General features: G+C 42.5%; 1 protein-coding gene across 1 annotated transcript; it reads left to right on the top strand.

The window, feature by feature from the left end:
- Positions 1–342: 342 nt before the first annotated feature.
- On the top strand, positions 343–19,516 carry FBP2 (fructose-1,6-bisphosphatase 2; the record flags this gene model as incomplete). The annotated part of the gene is made up of 7 exons (XM_010161019.1): positions 343–394; positions 856–1,103; positions 3,225–3,387; positions 4,301–4,393; positions 11,129–11,269; positions 12,635–12,772; positions 19,332–19,516. Coding segments are annotated over exons 2-7 (893 nt in total), but the record flags the coding sequence as incomplete, so codon positions are not given.
- Positions 19,517–19,647: the final 131 nt, after the last annotated feature.

Below are 19,647 nucleotides of genomic sequence, written 5' to 3'. Positions count from 1 at the left end.
CTTTTTAAGCAGTTACTGGGACGATAAAATTGCAAACTTGGACATATCTATATTTACACGGTCCACTACAATAATAAAGCTGAAGTAAACTTTTGTTATGACACAGACATGCTTAAATCAGATAAACTTCATTTGTAAATTAATGAGGAGATAATTCCTTTGGAAGCAAACAAGCCACAGCTCACCAGTACCTGTCATTCATGCAAGCCCTGTAATATTACAAGTAGCCCAGACTGGGAACTAAGTCATTAAAATGGGATTGCAGCAGACCAACTAGCAACATAAAACATCTTTATTAAGTGCATGTCTAGATGCACCCTGCACCTCCTGTTGACTCCTCTGGGATGGGCCATACACATTCAAAACCCTCCTCTATGGAGGAGGCCAGAAGGGGGTAAGAAAGCAGGGATTAAGGCAATACGGGAAGGAAACTTCACCATCCAGAGTCACAGCATGCGGGCACTCTGCCACGAAGGCACGCCTGGTTACTGACGCCCTGTGCCTTCCTTTCTGGTACCTTGCGAACTACGCGCTTTGCCCGGGCTACGCTGAGCTTGTTGCTGAGCAGTCGCTACAGGAAGGGAGTTCCCAGCTAAGCGCCCCGTGAGAGTTTTGCGTTATAAGCAGTCTAACGCACCAGATCTACCCATCACCAATGTCAGCGTTGTGGGGAGGGCAGCCAAGAGGTGGCTGCTCAGCTGCAGTCCCGTCTCAGGCTCCTTTCCTGCATCCAGAGGAGCCGTGGAGCCAACCTTGGGTGTAGTTATTCTGGGCACTCAATCACATGGTCTCCAAAACATCTTAATAAACTCTGACCCGCAACGCAGCCAACAGCTTCGCCTCAGAACAAAACAGCTACCCAGGGTATCGACACGGCACGAAAAGTGTCTCATCCAGCTGAGAAGGTAGCAACTCCGGTATCCAGCAAAAATGTCCGACAAAACCCCCTTTGAAACGGATATGCTGACGCTCACGCGATTCGTTATGGAGAAGGGGCGACGCGTTAAAGGAGCGACGGGGGAGCTGACACAGCTGCTCAACTCCATGCTGACTGCCATAAAGGCCATTTCCTCGGCAGTCAGAAAGGCAGGCCTTGCCCACATGTGAGTCCTACCTAGCGATGCGGGGAGGAGGAGGAGGTGGAGAGGCAGCTGCTTGCATAGCAAGGCTGGGGAGAGGGCAGGGATTCGTAAATACATTGGAAGTGTCTTTTTTTTAAGCCAAATTACTTCAGGTATGAGGTCAGAACATAGATTATCAAGAGTGGGAAGCGGGAGATGTCTCTGAAGCGTTTTAAAATTGGGTGCATGATAGACATTTAGAGTAACTGCTGTTCCGTAGTATTTTACTCTAAAAATGTAAGTCAGAACTTCATCTCTTTACCCCTTGTAAATGTTGATATCAACCTATTTTTAAATCCACTGTGAATTTGCAGCAGAATATCATACGATGATATTTTTAATGCAGAATATCACACTGTGGTATTTTCTGCTAACATCCGAGCCTGGTGCTGAGCTGTGCATATCGGGGCTTGGCTTATCTTGGGAATCAGATGTTCTGCCTGACTACAGTATAAGTAATGGTCTGAAGCAATAGCCCTGCGAGAAATGCCATATGCTGCCAAGCATGAGTGCGTTTCCCCTTCCTTCCCCAAGCAGTATCAGGGTTACAGATGGGGAGTCTTAAAAGGCCCTGTATGAAAAACAAACAACAATTTGGCATCTAGTGGTTTAGTGAATGAAATGAAGGATTGCCTTAGCAAAGCCTGGAATGAGCCATTCCTCATACAGCTAGGTGAAATAGACATCAGTGTCATTCTTTTCATGATCATCTGTCTGAAGCAGTTCAGAGAGCTGGAATGTCCAAATAAAAGTATGCATTTAAAATATGCAGATTTTGTTATGTATTGAAATATCTGTTTCTGTACATGCCTGTGTACGTACATGTGCATGCATGTATAAAAAGACAAGGAATATATTTGTGTAAGAAAAACAACATTCATAGTCTGTGGAGGGCTTTTTTGATTTCTTTCAGTTTGTTTTTTTCTTGCGGAAACACCAAAATGCCTGACACTGGGATTTTTTTGGTGCTTCTGTTGATTATTTGGTCAAAGTCCTTAATGAACTTTGCAAATTACAAATTCAGTGTGTCGGCTCTTATCACCCTCACTGTAGAGGCATGGACCATAGTATGTAGAGAGAACGTGAGGCATAGTCAAAGTTAACAGCAGCCTCAGACTCCGATGTCCTAACTCTTAAACTGTACTACATTGTCTGTGTACTTCCTAGGTGAAACTGAGCTGCTTCACCTCCCTGACTTAGGGAGAATAGTTGCTTTAACCTCATTTGAATCTTTCAATATGCAACCTCTGAAGTATTTAATAAGTAGGGAGACCCCCTGTTTGGTAGGCTAGAGGTGGAACAGACACCTAGCCTACAGGACACATGGCTGCTCTGCCAGATGAATCTTCCCTTAAGACAGAAAACATCCATCATGTTAAGGAGCCAATATCTCTTTCTATAAAAAAAAGTTTCAGGCAATGGATTAAAAATATCTAAGATATCCAAACACATAAATGAGTAACTTGCCCCATGCAAAATACTGCAACTAACCATGACATTTCAGAAATCCCTGTGGCAAAATTTCCACCACAGTGACTGCCTTGCATCCATCTGCATTTGTGAAATTAGAGAGCTCTGATTTTTGGACCCCCTCCAAATAGGAGACCGCAAAGTGACCTCTTAAATTTTAAAGACCTCAGCATGATCTTTTAACAAATTTGCAAATTGAAAGTAAAGGAGGATTTTTTCCAAGCCATAGACCTGAGCTGGGAATGCGCTTGGAAACACACTTAATGGAGAATGGGTGCTTAGTGGTCCCTGAGAATCACTGTTCCTTTCTAGTACCTCCAACTTGGCACCCCAAAATGCTTTGTGGGGCTCCTAGGGAAGCCTGGCACCCACTGGCAGGGCTGTGGGCTCTGCTCCTGGCCTGGACAACATCCGCAGGAACAAAAACGGTACAGGTAAATCCCCAAAAGGATGCCATTGACCTTTCTTGTGCACATTTTTATTTGCTAGAGGCAGCAGGCATTGCCTATTGCGCCTTAGCAGTTTAATCCAAAGGTGAGAGGTGTGGAAAGATGAGAGGAAGGAGCCACCCTGACTTGATTTTTCCCTAAACCCCTGTAATGTTGGGTTTCCTGCTATTTTACTTCCCTGTAGGTTTGGTATAGCCGGCACCGTGAACGTGACTGGTGACGAAGTGAAGAAGCTGGATGTATTATCCAACGCCCTGGTGATTAACATGCTCCAGTCCTCCTACAGCACCTGCGTTCTGGTCACGGAAGAGGACAAGGAGGCCATCATCACCCCGAAGGAGAAGCGGGTCCGTGAAACTCCTGCCTTCCCGGGGTTATCGGCTCAGGCAGCGGCAGGTGGCACCCTCGTTTCACGAATGAAACCTCCGCCTGGCCCCAAAACCACCCCTTCCCGGGGGAACCCAGAATATTTGCACCATTACTGAATTGTTTTGATTAGTAACTGTGGTGGATGTCGTGGTTTCAACAGCTAAAGGAGCTGTGGAGGGTAAAATTATTATTAAAGTTTTTGCGAAGGGGGAGAATAATTATTTTGGAGCTTGTTAACACACCCCAGATCCCAGGTGTAAGCACACTATTACCTTCCCCAACCACCGGTGTAACAGTTCTGGATTACATCAATATTTAGGCAAGATAAATGAGATGAGAGGCTGGCAGAATTGGGTTTTGTGTTCCGTGTCCAGACGAAACACAACTGCTTCATCAGGCTTCCCCCAGGAGGGGATCCTGTTGCAGCGAGATAACTTCTCGCGCTGATCTAACCTACCCTTTCCCCTAGATGTTTTCTTTCTGCCTTCCTACCCTCAAACCTCACATCACAGGCAAATCCAAAGTCTGGAACAAAATGTAGCAAAACAAAACGTATTTACTCGAGGAAGATGCTTGCTTCCAGAATGAGTCACTCCCTTTGCTTTCAAGCCATTTGTTGCACTGCTTGGCAGTAGAGGACTGCTGCTTTCTACCATTAGATTTTGTGTTGTCTGAGCAGAAGCATGCCCTCTCCTCTTTTTCTGGCAGGCCCTGCAGGGAGTGGGCATTGTGCAGGGCCTGCTGGGACAACAGGGCAGCCTTCCCTGGCAAGCTGTCAGGCATGCTTGGAGGCTAAGTACAGTCATAAAAGCATGGGTTTTGTCAAGTAAAAGGAAATAACAGTACAAAGCTATGTATTTTTTAATGTTTCCCTTGCCACTTCTGTTTTAGGGTAAATATGTGGTGTGCTTTGACCCCCTTGACGGCTCATCCAATATAGACTGCTTGGCACCGATAGGAACGATATTTGCTATCTACAAAAAGGTAAGACGATGAATGAAACACACATGGCACAATTCACTTGGTCAGAGTAAAATGTCTTGAGTATATCAGCTTGCTTAGTTTTTTTCCTAGCTTAGTTTCTTTCCTAGGTTGTTTAAGTGTCTTTGGGACCAACAGAGCCTTATAAAGAGTAGGAGAGGTAACACCTGAGATTCACATGTGCTAAAATGCTGCCTGAATTCCCCAGGAAGGGGACACTCAGTCCGGTGAAATTGTTAGGTGGCAGCACTTTCCTCCTCCACACACACAGGTGCTTAAATAAGACCCTCTCACCATCAGACAGCTGCTTAGATCCTTCGGTGATGTGCTACTTGTGCAGGAGAGCTGCGGTGCCTGCAAATCACAGAACTTGTCTTCCTGGATAGTGACTGGGGAGGGCTGATTGTCACTGCCTGGGCCGTATAGCGATTGGCAGTGTGGTGGTCTCCTGGTGTAAGTTGCTCTGCCCGTTCCTGATGGGAATTATAACCCTGCTAACGATGGAAGTCACCTGAGACTGCAGGAAGCCGTCACCTACAGCCACCAGGTGCTGCCAGTGCCTCTGATCCTATGAGGCTGCACACACCAGCAACTGCGCAGCCAATTAACATACGCTAATAGTTAGAGTCATGCCAAGTCTTGTGATTTGATTGCTGATCTCCCTGCAGTTGGTGTTTTTCCTAGAGCCTGAGCTCACAGTCATATGACTATGGGAGACCCTCAGCCATTACTATTGTGAAGTCATGTTTACAGTCCTCGTGACTGCAATGAAGTCTTTGCAGACTCAGACGCTACACTTCAAACATATGAAGTTGCGTTTTTAAAGCCTATTCTCATATTTTAACTCATCATTTTCACCTGGCTAGTCCTTGCTGTTCACATTTCTGGTAGATGATACACTAACTGTCACCGTTCAGAATGTGTATGCTAGTAAACCAGACAGTTATGGCACAGTCTCAACAGGGTCATGGCACAAGCCAAGTGCTGGCCTGTGGGTGTCCACCCTGAAAATGGCCAGTGCAAACCCGCCCCAACACATGATGCAGCCTTGGCCAGACAAGACTGGGATGATGCCTGGATGATGGAAAGCACAGTTCAGGTGGTACTTGCTTACCAGGTGGTAAGCCAAGGGGCCCCCAACCTTTTAGTTTATCTCTCTGAAGAAAGCCTACAGCAGCTCCTGACACAGTAAGCAATAGCTTCATTGTCCACTATTCTTAAAGGTGGTTAGCACTGTCTTACAAATACTACACATCAGTATTCTATTTAGAAGTGTTGGGTAAGGCTGCACTGTGTAACCAGAAATACAAGTGCTCAGAGTGATTAATATAGCTTAGCAGGTTGAAATACAGATTAGATTTCTCTACCATCTTTAAGTCACTTGTTAATGTGTGTGAGGACTAGGGACTACCCAGTCTTCCCCTAGGATTCTGTTTCAGAAGAGAAGCATTTCCCAAAGAACTCATGTTGTTCCCAAATGCTCAACTTCTCAGTTCATTTTCTGACTCTTCCATAGTTGTTGTTCTAATATATATTAACATATTTGTTGTAAATACTGTTTCTAAGTTACTGGGCTTCATGTGGGTGGATACCCTTCAGTGCTTCATGGCAAGAAAATTACACTGCTTTGTACGAATGTTCTGTATCCAAATGAAAACCCTGTTGCTAGCATGAAGCACAGTTTGTCAATTACAAGAACAACTTACCAATTTTCCCTGGGAAGCTAGAAACAATGTTGGAGTTAGAGACTTTCACTTGCAAAATTTTTTCCATTAAAATGTTAATTCCAAAGTACACGTTAATTAATGCACCTTCCTCTCAGACAAGACAATTTCACAGCAACACTATTAAATTCAAACACTATTAACTTCAAACCCTTCGAAATCATGAAATAATAATAAGTGCTTTATTGATTGTTACTGAATGGTGCTGTAAAAGGAATAAAAGTGAGATGTTTATGACAATGTATAAGAATCACTTAAGGAAGAAAATATAATTTCATGCCATTTAGAGCTCATGAACATAATTTTGGAAAAACTAGAACAATTAAAATTACAAAGGATGATCCTTAGTACCTGTCTGGTATTTGGTACCTTCCAATTCTCAGATAATTACATGACCGATTTTCTCACCATGTCAACACCTTAACTTAATTGCCTAAGGCACAACATCCACAACTCAGTTTAGGGGGAAAAAAAAATATATATATGATCAGCACTTTTCTACAAACGCCAGACTTGGCCAATGCATTTCAAACCTGAAAATGTTTCTCTGGCTGCTCACAATCCAGAGCCACCACCGTGGCAGCAGCTACCATTGCCTCCTGCCAGAAAATCACTGCACCAGTTTCTGAGCAAAACCCACCGGGGAATAAATGCCGTCCTAGGTCTATTTCATTTGTTACCTGGCTTTTCTTTCTGAAGCATGGGTGGTATTGGCATTTATACCAATATTTTTATACTGGTATAAAAAGACCAGAAATGTCAGAAAAGAGGGGCTGAGGGAGGAGCTTGCTGAATCAGCAGAAGCCAGAGCAAGGGATGGGATTTTGACAGGCACTGACACTGAGGGATCTCAGCTGCTGGACTGTCAGCATGTAGTGGCAGTTAAGTATTTTTTGCCTGGATTCTTTGCAAATTTTCATGCCACTGGGCTGAATCTACAACTTTCAGTTCATACTCCACATATATGCTATGAAACGCTGATGCTTTGTTTCATTTTGGTTTTAATTTGTAACATCGTCCAGTACCTCAGATGTATTTTGTTCCCCTCCTCCTGCCTCATTGTCATGAGTACAATGAAGGTCTCCATGTGGTCCCTCAAGGCAATGCAGGGAAAACGACAAGGATACTCATGAAACACGTGGTACGAATGGAGACCTGGAAACCAAGTCCTTCCAGAACTGCTCCCAGTGATGATGAGAACTCCCTCATGTGACTGAGCAAATCATACATGCAAAAAACTTCAAACTCAGATATCACCTGAGGGTAACCCTATAGCCAGACGCTGTGGGCCTTGTTTCATCTCCTTCACACCAACAATGACCAAAGTGACGGTGTCAGCTCCTGTGAGAGCTTCTCTGCAGTTCCTCTGCCTATTTCAGTGTTTTGCATAAAGACTTCTAAAGAGATTTCACTACTGCCGTCTCATAGTCCAAATATAATAGAAAGGAAATCCATCTGTGCACCAGTAAAAAGTAAAAACGTTCAGCAGCTATCGGGGCCTACTGGACAGCTGGATTCCCTGGTTTGTTTCACAGTACTTGGTACTTGGTAGCACAAAAATCTTGAAGTCGTAACAATGAAATATCAGCTGATGTCCTCCCCCTTTTTTTTTTTTACTTTCTGACAAGCTCTGCAAAATGTCTGTTTTGAAATTTTGCTTTTTTCCTTCCTCTTGGAAACAGAGTAGTGAATAAGGATGCAAAAAGAAGTGAATTCTGCTCAACTGTCCATCTCCTGAGGGAGGAGTTCCTTGTTTTTACAGAATAGTCAACAAATATCTGGTTTCTCAGCCATATAAACATAGAAAATACATTTAAGAGGTAGGAATAAAAAGCTCATCTCAGAAAAATATATTGTTCAGCAAAGGATTAGCTAGGGTAGCAAGACTGCAGAGGGATCTGGACAGGCTGGATCGATGGGCCAAGGTCAGCTGTGTGAAGTTCAACAGGCCAAGCACCGGGTCCTGCACTTGGGTCACAACAACTCCCTGCAACGCTACAGGCTTGGGGACGAGTGGCTGGAAAGCTGCCCGGCAGAAAAGGCCTGGAGGGTGTTGGTTGACAGCTGGGTGAACATGAGCCAGCAGTGTGCCCATGTGGCCAAGAAGGCCAATGGCATCCTGGCCTGCATCAGGAACAGTGTGGCCACAGGAGCAGGGCAGTGATTATGCCCCTGTACTGGGCACCGGTGAGGCCACACCTCAAATCAGTTTGGGCCCCTCACTGCAAGGAAGACATTGAGGTGCTGGAACGTGTCCAGAGAAGGGCAACGGGGCTACTGGATGGTCTGGAGCACAAGTCCTGTGAGATGCAGCTGAGGGAACTGGGATTGTTTAGCTTGGAGAAGAGGAGGCTTAGGGGAAGCCTTATCGCTCTCTACAGCTGCCTGAAAGGAGGTTGCACAGAGGTGGGGTTGGTCTCTTCTCCCAAGTAGCAAGCGGTAGGACAAGATGAAACAACCCCAGGTTGTGCCATAGGAGGTTTAGGTTGGATATTAGGAAAAATTTCTTCACTGAAAGGGTCATCAGGCACTGGAATGGGCTGCCCAGAGAGGTGGTTGAGTCACCATCCCTGGAGGTATTTAAAAGACGTGTAGAAGTGGTGTTCAGGGACATGGTTTAGTGATGGACTTTGCAGTTGTTCAGTTAATGGTTGGACTTGATGATCTTAAAAGTCTTTTTCAACCTAAATGATCCAATGATTCTTTAGTGAGAAAATATGGACCACTCAGATAAAAACTCACCCTAATCTGCAGTTACCATTTAACTTTGTTACTGTCCAGTTTGGTATCCAGGTGCAGTACCTGGGAAACCTACCATCCCTGATCCTTGATCACACCTGACATGATGTTGGGGACCAAGTGGTCCTCTGCTCCAGCTCTCTTCCTGGGAATGCCAACCCTGGAGCGTGGCCCCTGCAGATAACCAGAGCCATGTGTGAGTCACAGCGTGGCAACCCCTGCTGCTTTGAGGGTGAAGAATAAACAGATTAAATGAACACCTTTCTTCAGAAGCAGGATCACAGAGCTTTTAAATCCTTTAAATTTAAATCTGAGTCCAAATCCTTTTGATTTAAATCCTTTAAATTCATCAGGGTTTGTTAAAATACTAGGGAAAATGCTTTCTGATTCACTTACAGAATCGGCCACCATCCCTGGAGGTATTTAAAAGGTATGTAGATCTGGTGTTTAAGGACATGCTTTAGAGTTGGACCTGGCAGTACCAGGTTAACAGTTGGACTCAGTGATCTTAAAGGTCATTTCCAACCTAAACGATTCTGTGATTCTATTAAAAGCTTTCAAAACTGTAGAATTCAAAGCTGTGGAATATGCAAAAAGGGGTTTTACCTGATCTTCATTATGCACGTTATAACCAGCCTGACATAGAGAAATTCCAAGGACTGTGTACCAGGTGTGTTTGTACATGCTGTATTTCAGCTCCCACAAAGAGCTGGTTGGCAATTGGAATTTTTTTCAACAGAAGAACTTGGCAAAATAATAATAACAAAAAGTTTTGAGCAAAATACAGCTAAAAGCTGCAAGTGAAAGTAACTAAAATAACAAAATCTTTCAGCTGAAAATGAAACCATTGTGATGTGGGATTACTGTCTTCATATGCCATGTAGATGTCGTTTTCATATACTATGTAGGTCTCAGTTTTCCTCTAGGTGTTGGCATGTAACGATGAACAAGATCCCCAGGTTACCTTTAGCCTTCCACCTTTCCACGACCCTGAGTGCTCTTTGCCATGGGGCACAGCAGAGATTTCTCTTTTGGAGGAGAGGTGTTTTCCTGTGGAAAATATTTGTGGAAGGCATTCTTGATTTTTTAAAGAATTTACTGAATATTCATCAACTATTCTATTTCCTATATAAAATAGCCTCCACTGTTGTTTTTTGTTTGTTTCTGGGTTTGGTGGTTTTTTTTTTGTTTGTTTGTTTTTGGTTTTGTTTTGTTTTTTTTTTTTTAACTGGACATTTTGGGCTCGACCTACTATTTCTACTTGGCTGCTATTCAATCTAATTATTACCATGCAAGCACTGAGAAATTGTCTGAGTTTAATACAAAAAAATGCTAAAATAGGGCCTGAAGTAAGGATTTGAAGGAGTTCTCATTTTAATTCCTCTTGAAGCACCACCAAAACATCCACAGAAGGCCCACTACAACTGACAAGCTTTCAAAGAAGCATTAATATCAAGCATTCCCTCCCCATTTTGTAGTCCCAGGAGGTGAAGGCTGGAGCCAGCCCTCCCAGGTTCTTTAGGCTATTCTCCTTTCTTACCCCACCAGCCAAACTTTTGTAAGCCATGGCTGAGGTCTGCTTGGTCTGTTGTTGTTCAGTGACAGCCAGCGTGCCAAATCAAAACATGAGTGTCAGAAACTGATAAAAGCCTGAAGTAAAACCCCACATGAATGTTCTATGTAGAGTTACATATGCATAGCTGCACAAACACACATTACATATGCAAATGCATATATTATTTTATGTATTATATGAACATTTATATCACCCCTAGTTACCCGTCTCTTCACCAGCAGAGACCAGCACACGATCTTGGTTCCATTATGTTGCCTCTTGGTTTTATTCTGCTTTACTAGAAGCAATTTGTCTGTAACGTTAATTATTGCATTCACCCCGCAGCTATTTCCTCTGAGGGGTGTCAGTATGATAGTTTATGTTTACATTTACAGAAAATTAGAACCTCTGTTCTGTCTCAGATTTCTGATGATCTTGAATTAATAGACTGGGCTGTAATGCTAAGGTATCAGCTTTGTTGCAGATATCATACAGATTGCATGACGTATAAAATAACAAACTCTCAATGACCTGTCCCAGCGTGCGCATGTACTTGTTCAAAACTTGCCCTGAACTAGCAGGAACAATTTCTATTTTGCTTGTTTTAAAAGGCCTGCATATGTACAAAAAGGAAATCTGCCCCCACATAGGTATCGAAACATTGTTTTTATTGTTTCTTATAAGAATTTAACCTCCAGTCCAACGGTAATTTTTCCTCAGGAAACAGACGAGCAGCCCTCTGAAAAAGATGCTTTGCAGCCTGGACGCAATATTGTTGCAGCAGGCTATGCCTTGTATGGCAGTGCTACGCTGGTCGCCCTCTCCACAGGGCAAGGAGTGGACTGCTTCATGCTCGATCCGGTAAAGTCATGGCGTTAATTACATTGCTACTACCTTTTATTGCTTTCTGTGCTTGGGTTTACTCGTTTTTGTTACTCCTTGTTTCTGTAATCTAGGCAATCTGCATGATTCTTTTTCTCACACGCATTCTGGAGCATCCCACCTCCACCTTACAAGTATTCAATAATATATGAGTATGTTGGTTGCAGTACTTCTATTTGCTTTTTCTATTCAGTGAAAGAGAGTTGAAGTTAAATAGCATTTGAAACCCTGTTCATTCACATCAGACTGCTGGTTTGCACAAACACTTAGGAAAGTTTACAATGAACAGCACCTTTGCCTCCACCTAAAAGGCTCCTGCTTTTTTCTTGTTCTTGCTTTTGCTGTCTGTAGAAGAAGCTCAGCACTAAAGTGATTAGTCTGGGGCAAGTACCATTTGTTGGTAGAGTTCATGCAGGGTGATGTCTGGTTTCCTGAGTGCGTGCTTGGCCCCTGCAGTCACCAGGGCGGTGTGTCAGACACAGCATGGCAAACCCTGCTGCTTTGAGGGTGAAGAATGGACAGATTAAATGAACATCTTTCTTCAGAAGCAGGATGACACAGCATCCTTTAAATTCATTAGGGTTTGTTAAAATACTAGGGAAAGTGCTTATGGCTGAGTCTTCTACGCTGCACACCCAACAATGTGCAAGAGCACAACCAAAGCCATACAACCAGACACATGTGACCCTTCATGTGCCCAGCCCAGGAGTCAGACAACTGCTACTGGAGGAATGCAGGAAGGAGACCACTCATTTGAGAAACCAGCATTAGATATGGTCAATAACATAGGAGTCCTTTTTGATAAAAGGATGCATTATTATCAAAACTCCTTTCAACCTTTATAAATAGGCTCATTCCAAGAGGGAAGAACTGAGAGCTGAAATGCTCTGATTAGAGACAGAGGAAGAGAAGGTGAAAGTTACACTCAAACTGCAGACAGCAATACCTGGGGTTTGCTGACCACATTCACTATATTTGGACAAGACAGGCAAGAAGAATGTTAAAATCAGAAGGGAGGGTAGTTTCTTAATTTGTAACCTTATGACTTGAGGACAGAGTTTCATGATCCATCTGCTTTCAGAGCTGACTGGTGTTCATTTCACATGCTTACTATTATAGTCTAATTGCTTTTTGTTTGCACTACCAATGTGACACATTTTCATGAACTTAAATCAGGTTATGTGCTTTCTGCTCTGTTTGAAATACTGTGAAGTTATACACAACACTGGTGCTGAAAGGACCAAGCTGTGTGAGTGTTTCTGCCATCTCTAATGTGACAACTGCTACAGAAAGTCAACAAAATATTCTGCTGCTTATTAATAGCTGGTCTATCTTGTTCTGTAGGGTCTCGGTGAATTTATTTTGGTGGACAGAGATGTTAAAATCAAGAAGAAAGGGAAGATATACAGTCTCAATGAAGGTTATGCAAAGTATTTTGATCCTGCAATGACAGAATATTTACAGAAGAAGAAATTCCCTGAGGTAAGAAAATATTAGCACTGTACCCAATGTACTGTGCACTGGCAAACACTGACTTCCATGCAGTCCTGGCCATTGGGAAAGGAGTTGAAGGCCTTGCTGAGTTCAGCCCCATGTAACCCTTTCATGCCACCAGGTGCATTTCAGGTAAGTATCTGTTGTGTTAGTTTCTGGTGCCCTGACATCTTTAATAACTTAGACCTAGGTAAGTAAATTCGTAACTTCTTCGTCACTGTGTGGAGGAAAATGTGCTGCACATGAGAACCAGCTTTTTTGACAAAGCTCTGAAACTGTGCCAGCAAAATGTGTGGGTGCCCTTGTTTTCCAGCTTATCCGAGTGTGCAGCTCAGTCATATGTGCAGCAGGGCATCTGGGGCTAGATTCCATGTACTGCCCGTACTGGTGGCAACACCTCCTCCTTCGTGTAGATGCTTGCATCTGAGAAATGCAGTACCGCTCTTGCACTGTCTACTTGCATCATAAGGAGCACAAACCAATGCACAGTTTGAAAAAATAAAAGGGTTTGAAGCACAGTTTCACTGTATTTTGTTGTTAAGAGGATTATAATGTATCCCTCAGAGAGATAAAGCTGAGAACATCCCATGTCTGATGAAGTTCCTCGTGAGGACATAGAGGTCTGTATGGCCTCCAGGCAACGCCAGGAGAACACAACACAAGCTGTTAATGTGGAAAGTTGGAAGCTCTCTGGAAAGTGTAACAATGTGACCAGTAAATCATAATGACATACGTTGGCATGTAACAGCTCAGGACTGAGTTTGGTCAGGAAACTGGTTTTAATGTTCTTCTAAAGCCATAGGATTATTTTTAAGCTATTAGTTGTCAAGGATACTTGCACAGGGCTCATGTAAAAATCAATGTATCCAGTAGAAAATGTCAGGGTGCTGTACAAGGCAAAAGTCACATGTAAGAGTTTAAACCATAGTTCTGTCAGAAGCTCCTTCTGAGCTGAAAATCTGAATTTACTGGATTGTTTAGAGCTGCAATGCTGACCTGTTATCAGAACCTCTGTCCATATTACCCAGATTGTCACTACAGAAGGTGTCACATAGCATTTAAAATATATTCATTTTGAATATCTGAGGTTATTTTTAAACTTCAAAGCTTCCAGCCCAGCTGTGAGACAAGCAGACGACCACAACACAGCTTTTATACTTCCTGAAAACTGATCCAGCTGAGAAAGAGACGATCTGTGCTTCTCATTCTGATCATGTTATGCTGAGCTATGTAGTCAGTATAGCGCACTAGCACTGGACTTTTTAGTGTGTGTTTTTGCAAATGACCCAAGTGTTGCTTAAAGTAAAACTCGTAAACAAATAATCAACCCTGGGCAGCTGTACAAAGACTGAAGAAATTTCAGACTCAATGGAAAGACCAGAGATATTTCACCACAGGCTCAGTGAGGGCAGCTCTCTCATGTGATTCGCTAAATCCTTAGGTTAGGACACACAGGAAAAACCTCATTTGTAAACACTGTTTTATCTCACATCTGTGCTTCATTTGAGGAAAGCCTGTTGAAAGTGTTGTTGCACTAATGCAACACAAGTTGGCAGAAAGTGTTTTTGTCACTTTAAAGCAAGCAGCACGGCAGCGTATGGGTTATTTGGGGCAGGGGAAGCCTCCTCAAGGGTGCTGAGCAAGCACATCGCACTGCTGCTCTCAGATGTCGGGCTGTCAGTGTGAGAAGGGGCAAGGGACCAATGTTATGGCCACAAAGCACAAGGAAGTGCCCTGCCCATCTGAAAGCTTGTTAGGAACCTGAGTTTTGGAAACAGCATAACTCAGTTCCTTGATGTGAAAAGGACATTATATTGGCATTGTGGGAAGACAAGAGAGGAAAGGTCTTGCCGATTTTCCATTGCATGAAACCTGTTTCTTGGAATCACCTGGAAGCCTGACCAGCTACAGCTACCTTGGTGGTGCTCCTAGCTTCCTTGTAGTGCCTAGATGGATCACTGCACAGCTTTGGTCTGTGTCTTCTCAGCATGCAGAAGTGCAGTAGCGGGTATCTGCTGGATAACTCCTGCCTGTGGCTTGGAGAACTGATGTGTGGACATGGGGGACCCCTGCTTACCCAAGTGGATCACTTTAACCCTATAACCTTCTGGCCAGTAGAAGCCAAGACACTAGACACCAGTTTCACCTATTTGTCACTTTCTTGACCCCTTTTTTCTTTGATCTTACCTCTATTTCCTCCTTCCTGTGGTTCTTAGTCAACATGCTGTTCAGATGACTCTCTAACATTGCTACAGAAAATTAAGTTAGAAATAAAGCAGGCAAAGTAGGATGTTGTCCCTAAATTGGCCCATCTTCTGTATCACTTGGCAACCAAACATTAAAAAAATCAACCGTTTATGTGGAGAGGAGAGATTTTTCCTTTCCTGTCTACCAGCAGCGTCCTAGGTCAGACAGTTGGGGCTGCAAATCTGTGCCAACCCTCCAAGTTTCTTGTGGACCACAATTCACCTATGGCACAATTCTGAATTAAAATCCCTGAAAAAGTTCTGCAGATCAGCTGCAAACCTCCTACCATCATCAAGTAGATCTTGATGGAAAACATTTATCTAGATGCATCTCTTCTGGAACAACATTCCAGAGTAATATTTTGTTAAGCATCACAAAATCTCCTCCTGCTTAACCAGCTTGAGAAGTAAGCTTCTATTTGCAAGGCTCTTTTTATGCAACACATTTACAGCAGTCTGCACTCTATAATGGGTACTACTGGGCTCGGAACTGTTTCTGCACAGATTTCACTTCAATTCCTTCCCAAGTGGGTTATTCCTTCAATAATGCTTACAAGGCCCTAGCCTCTATCTCGCACCAGTTCGCTGTTGGTAGAACTCAGAAACATGCTGTGGGCACGATCATACTTTGCTATTCCACCCATTTTTGTCTTCACTTCCTATGACCACAAGAGAAGTTGAGTCTTATTCATAGCTTGTTGATTGAGAGCCATGCAACTGAGTACCCCTAGTTAAGGATTTGTCTTAGCAATTCCATCAAAAACTTATTATCAACAGCACATTTCGGCATGAAGCATTCTTCTGCCAGCCAACCCAGCTGTGCCTGAGTGACATAAAAACGCTAATAAAAACACTGTGCTTTTGTCACAATAACTTTGTGTGGAGGGCAGGATGCAGGGCATTGCTGCTGTAATCTATAGAAAATACTTCTTTCCCTTCACTGTCCTAGTCATCATAGTTATGCAAGAAAAACATGGTCTTGTTCTGTTGTGGAGGAACACAGCTGTCAGAAATCAGTAGAACAAAGAAGTGAGAAAGTGACTTCCATCACAATGAGTAGAAAAAAAATCACAGGACCTATCTGTTATGAGCCAATTTTTGTTCCTCTGAGTTCAGCAAAGAAAAGCAGCAGAAAGGGTGAAACTAAGAGCAATCAAAAGTTTACCCATATGCCATGCATGCTGACCAAGGGGAATCAAGGTTCTCCAACTCTTTCATTAGCATCATCTGAATGGTGTGAAATGCTCGCTGGGCAAACACACAGCTTAGCATTACTCGGAACTTGGGATGAATTTCCCTAGCATTCATGGTCTGCTCTTTTGTCTGAGAAGAAAGGCTGGGCAATAAGCCAACACGCATGCAACACCTTCTCATCTGTAAGGGAAATGTGTGGGTGACCAAACTAGAGAAACAAGAAGTAACATTTCTAGTAACTAAAAGGACTATTTATTTCTCCCATACAGGTAGCTGGATGCTAAGGGAAGTGAAAATTTTATTTCAGTCTGTGGCTCAAGTGATAGCCATACCAGAAGAGAGGCATTTCGTTCTGTATTTTTTGCAGCACAGTCTCAGCAGTGTGTTTCTAGCAGGTGAATTTCTGCCAGGGTAAGAAGCAATAGAAATTGTAGGTAGCATCTCATCAGCTTCACATAACACCGCCCATGTACAAATAAATTGTGTAAAAGACCTGCATGTGAATAGGAAAACCAGCACATCTCAAATGCCTCTGATGATTTGTACACAGGCAGCTCAGAGGTGCAGGTCATGGTCAGTAAATTTTATACACATGGGTTGCAGACTCCTTATTTGATAATGTCATAGAAACAGTCCTTACCAGTCCATTTCAGGGTGTATGCATGACTGATATGCTATAACTTTTCTTAAAGTTTAACAAACCTTTCTCAAGAGTTCATCGCTTTCTGAAACCATAAAAGAGACCTCTTCCTTTGATTGTATTTTTATAGGTAATTAGATTGTAATCATACATTTCCCTGAAAATACTCTTCTTTAACTCCAAACTTGCCTTTGTCTCTCTTTTTAACAGCTTTTAAGATGTTTTTTTCCTGACCTCAGATTTTTACAGTTGCAAAGTGTCCTGGTTTTGGCTGGGATAAAGTTACTTTTCTTCCTAGTAGCTGGTATAGTGCTGTGTTTTGGATTTAACATGAGAATAATGTTGATAACACACTACTGTTTTAGTTAATGCTAAGCAATGTTCACTCTAAGTCAAGGAATTTCAACTTCTCATACTGCCCTACCAGCAAGACAGCTGGGGGAACACAAGAGGCTGGGAGAAAGCATAACCAGGAGAGCTAACCCAAACTGGCCAAAGGGATATTCCATACCACACGATGCCATGGTCAGATATACAAACTAGGCGGAAAGCTGGCTGGGGGCTGCCGCTTGGAAGCTGGCTGGTCATCAGTAAGTGGATGGTGAGCAATTGCATCGTGCCTCACTTGTTTTGTATTATTATTGTTATTATTATTTATCCCTTTCTTTTATGTCATATTGAACTGTCTTTATCTCAAACGAAAAATTCTGATTCTTTTTTTCCTGATTCTCTCCCTTATCCCACTGTGGTGGTGGGGAGTGAGAGACCGGCACTATGGTGTTTAGCTGCCTGCCGGGTTAAACCCCAAAACAAAGCCACAAGTGCAAACAGCTGTGAGAGAAAGAAGGTGTTTGAAATCTAAATATGTAATTATTTGAGGATAAGCTGTGAAAAATAAAGAAATACTTAAAAGTATTATCCATTTATTCCTGGAAGTAGTAGGGCCAGTTTTAAACAAAACAAAATATAAAAGCTCCAGGCTGTGTCTTATCCATCATGTCTTTCACACTTTGTATTGTTTTCCTCTGTATTTTCAATAGTTCTCCTGTAAATGTGTACAGGGAGAAAGAATCATGGAAAACAGCACAAATACAGTTGAATAAGGGTTATTACCTAGGCTGGAACAGTTCTGCGTTCCAAGTTTACTACCAGATGTATCAAATATCCAAGTCTTCCATTTAGTGGCTTAGAACTCAACTTCCTTATATTGAGTTGCATTATACTGTGCAATTTAGTGAGAACCTCTTCCCATTTTAAAAGGGAGTAAATATCAAAACTTCACAGTTGCACAGAAAAGTTTGAAAAAGTGATTTCAAAATAGAATAATGTTTTTCTCTATCTGTGTTTTTTCCTCCCACTTTTGGATTTTTTTTTTTTCCTCACAGCTAACCTCATGATTTTGCTTGGAAGGGTGACTAACTTGTGATGTCTGTAGGTCTGGGTGCTGGCATTGCTGAATAAGTTGTCTGTGTATTTATCTGGATCTAGTACCAGCACAAGGCAAGCTTTGCAGAAAGCACTAGGGTCTTTTACCAAACAATTGATCCAGACAAAAAACATGCAGAGGTCTTTTCAAACTTTTAGCGTTGTAATGCACAAATATATATGTGCATTAAATGTGCGTGAAGTCTCAGTCTCTAGTAATTTTCTGGGGAGGCAAAAATTCATTCTCTGTTTCATTGAAGAGAGAGTGAGAGATATCAAAAGACCAACAAACTTTTGTATTGTGTATCTTCCCTTCATCAAAGTATGGTGATATGTTGCTTTTCTCAGGTGGAGCTTATCTGGTCTATATAACTTCTATTTGTGCAAGACACATTGCTGCTTGTCTTGATGTTTCCTACCTTATGATTTATATGACCAGCCAACCTGAGACTGATAAAATTCCTGGACTCATATGGACATCTCCTTCAACAACATTGATTTCTAAGCTGAGAGCAAGGAAAACTACATTCAGGAATAAATTTCTATCTCCCAAACGAAGCTTCAGAATGAGTGCATCACCAATTCCATAACTTGACAAACAACCTAGAATGAAAAAGCTGAGTCCTCTAGGAACCATCTGGATGTGTAGTGAAAAGTGACACCTCTTCCCGTGCCTTGGCTTAGGAACCAGTGAAGGATCAGCAGTCAAATGGGTACCTTGTCTGAGAATGTGAAGAGGTTTTCACTCACTATTTGCAGCCCTTGCTTTTTCAACGGTTGGGGGTTGATACCAAAGTGTGCACTCAAATTACAGGCACCCTGGTTTCCATACTGTGATTACACCTCTTTAAAGTGACTATTTTAGAACCCCATGGATGATCACTGTGTCTTACAAAAGTCTAAGCTTCAGGTTGGTTTCGGCATTTGCAGTGTGCATGAACAACCATTGATTTAAGCAGCTTTGATTCCTGTTTTATAGCAAAACATTTTGTCATGCTACTAGATGTCTATCCTGGCAGATATAATGCTTTATGTTTTTCAGGATGGCAGTTCCCCATATGGTGCCAGGTACGTGGGCTCCATGGTAGCTGATGTTCACCGTACATTAATGTACGGTGGGATCTTCATGTATCCTGCTAATCAGAAGAGTCCTAAAGGAAAGGTAAATCTTTTAACTTACTCTCTGGTCAACTTAGTCAACCTAATAACTCTGGTTTTCCTGGAGATGTAAAGGAATAGTTTAGGTATATAAAGAGGTAATAATTTTCCATCCCTGGAGAAAGTTATTAATGGATATGATGGTCAGCAATACAATTTAGGCAAGAAATGTTGGCAATTCACAGATTCACAGAGTGGAA

This window comes from Eurypyga helias, unplaced genomic scaffold, assembly GCF_000690775.1.
Source record: "Eurypyga helias isolate BGI_N326 unplaced genomic scaffold, ASM69077v1 scaffold3631, whole genome shotgun sequence".
In the NCBI taxonomy this organism is placed as follows: Eukaryota; Metazoa; Chordata; class Aves; order Eurypygiformes; family Eurypygidae; genus Eurypyga; species Eurypyga helias.
Note: the sequence above shows the minus strand (reverse complement) of the source record. Positions and strands in the feature narration are given on the sequence as shown.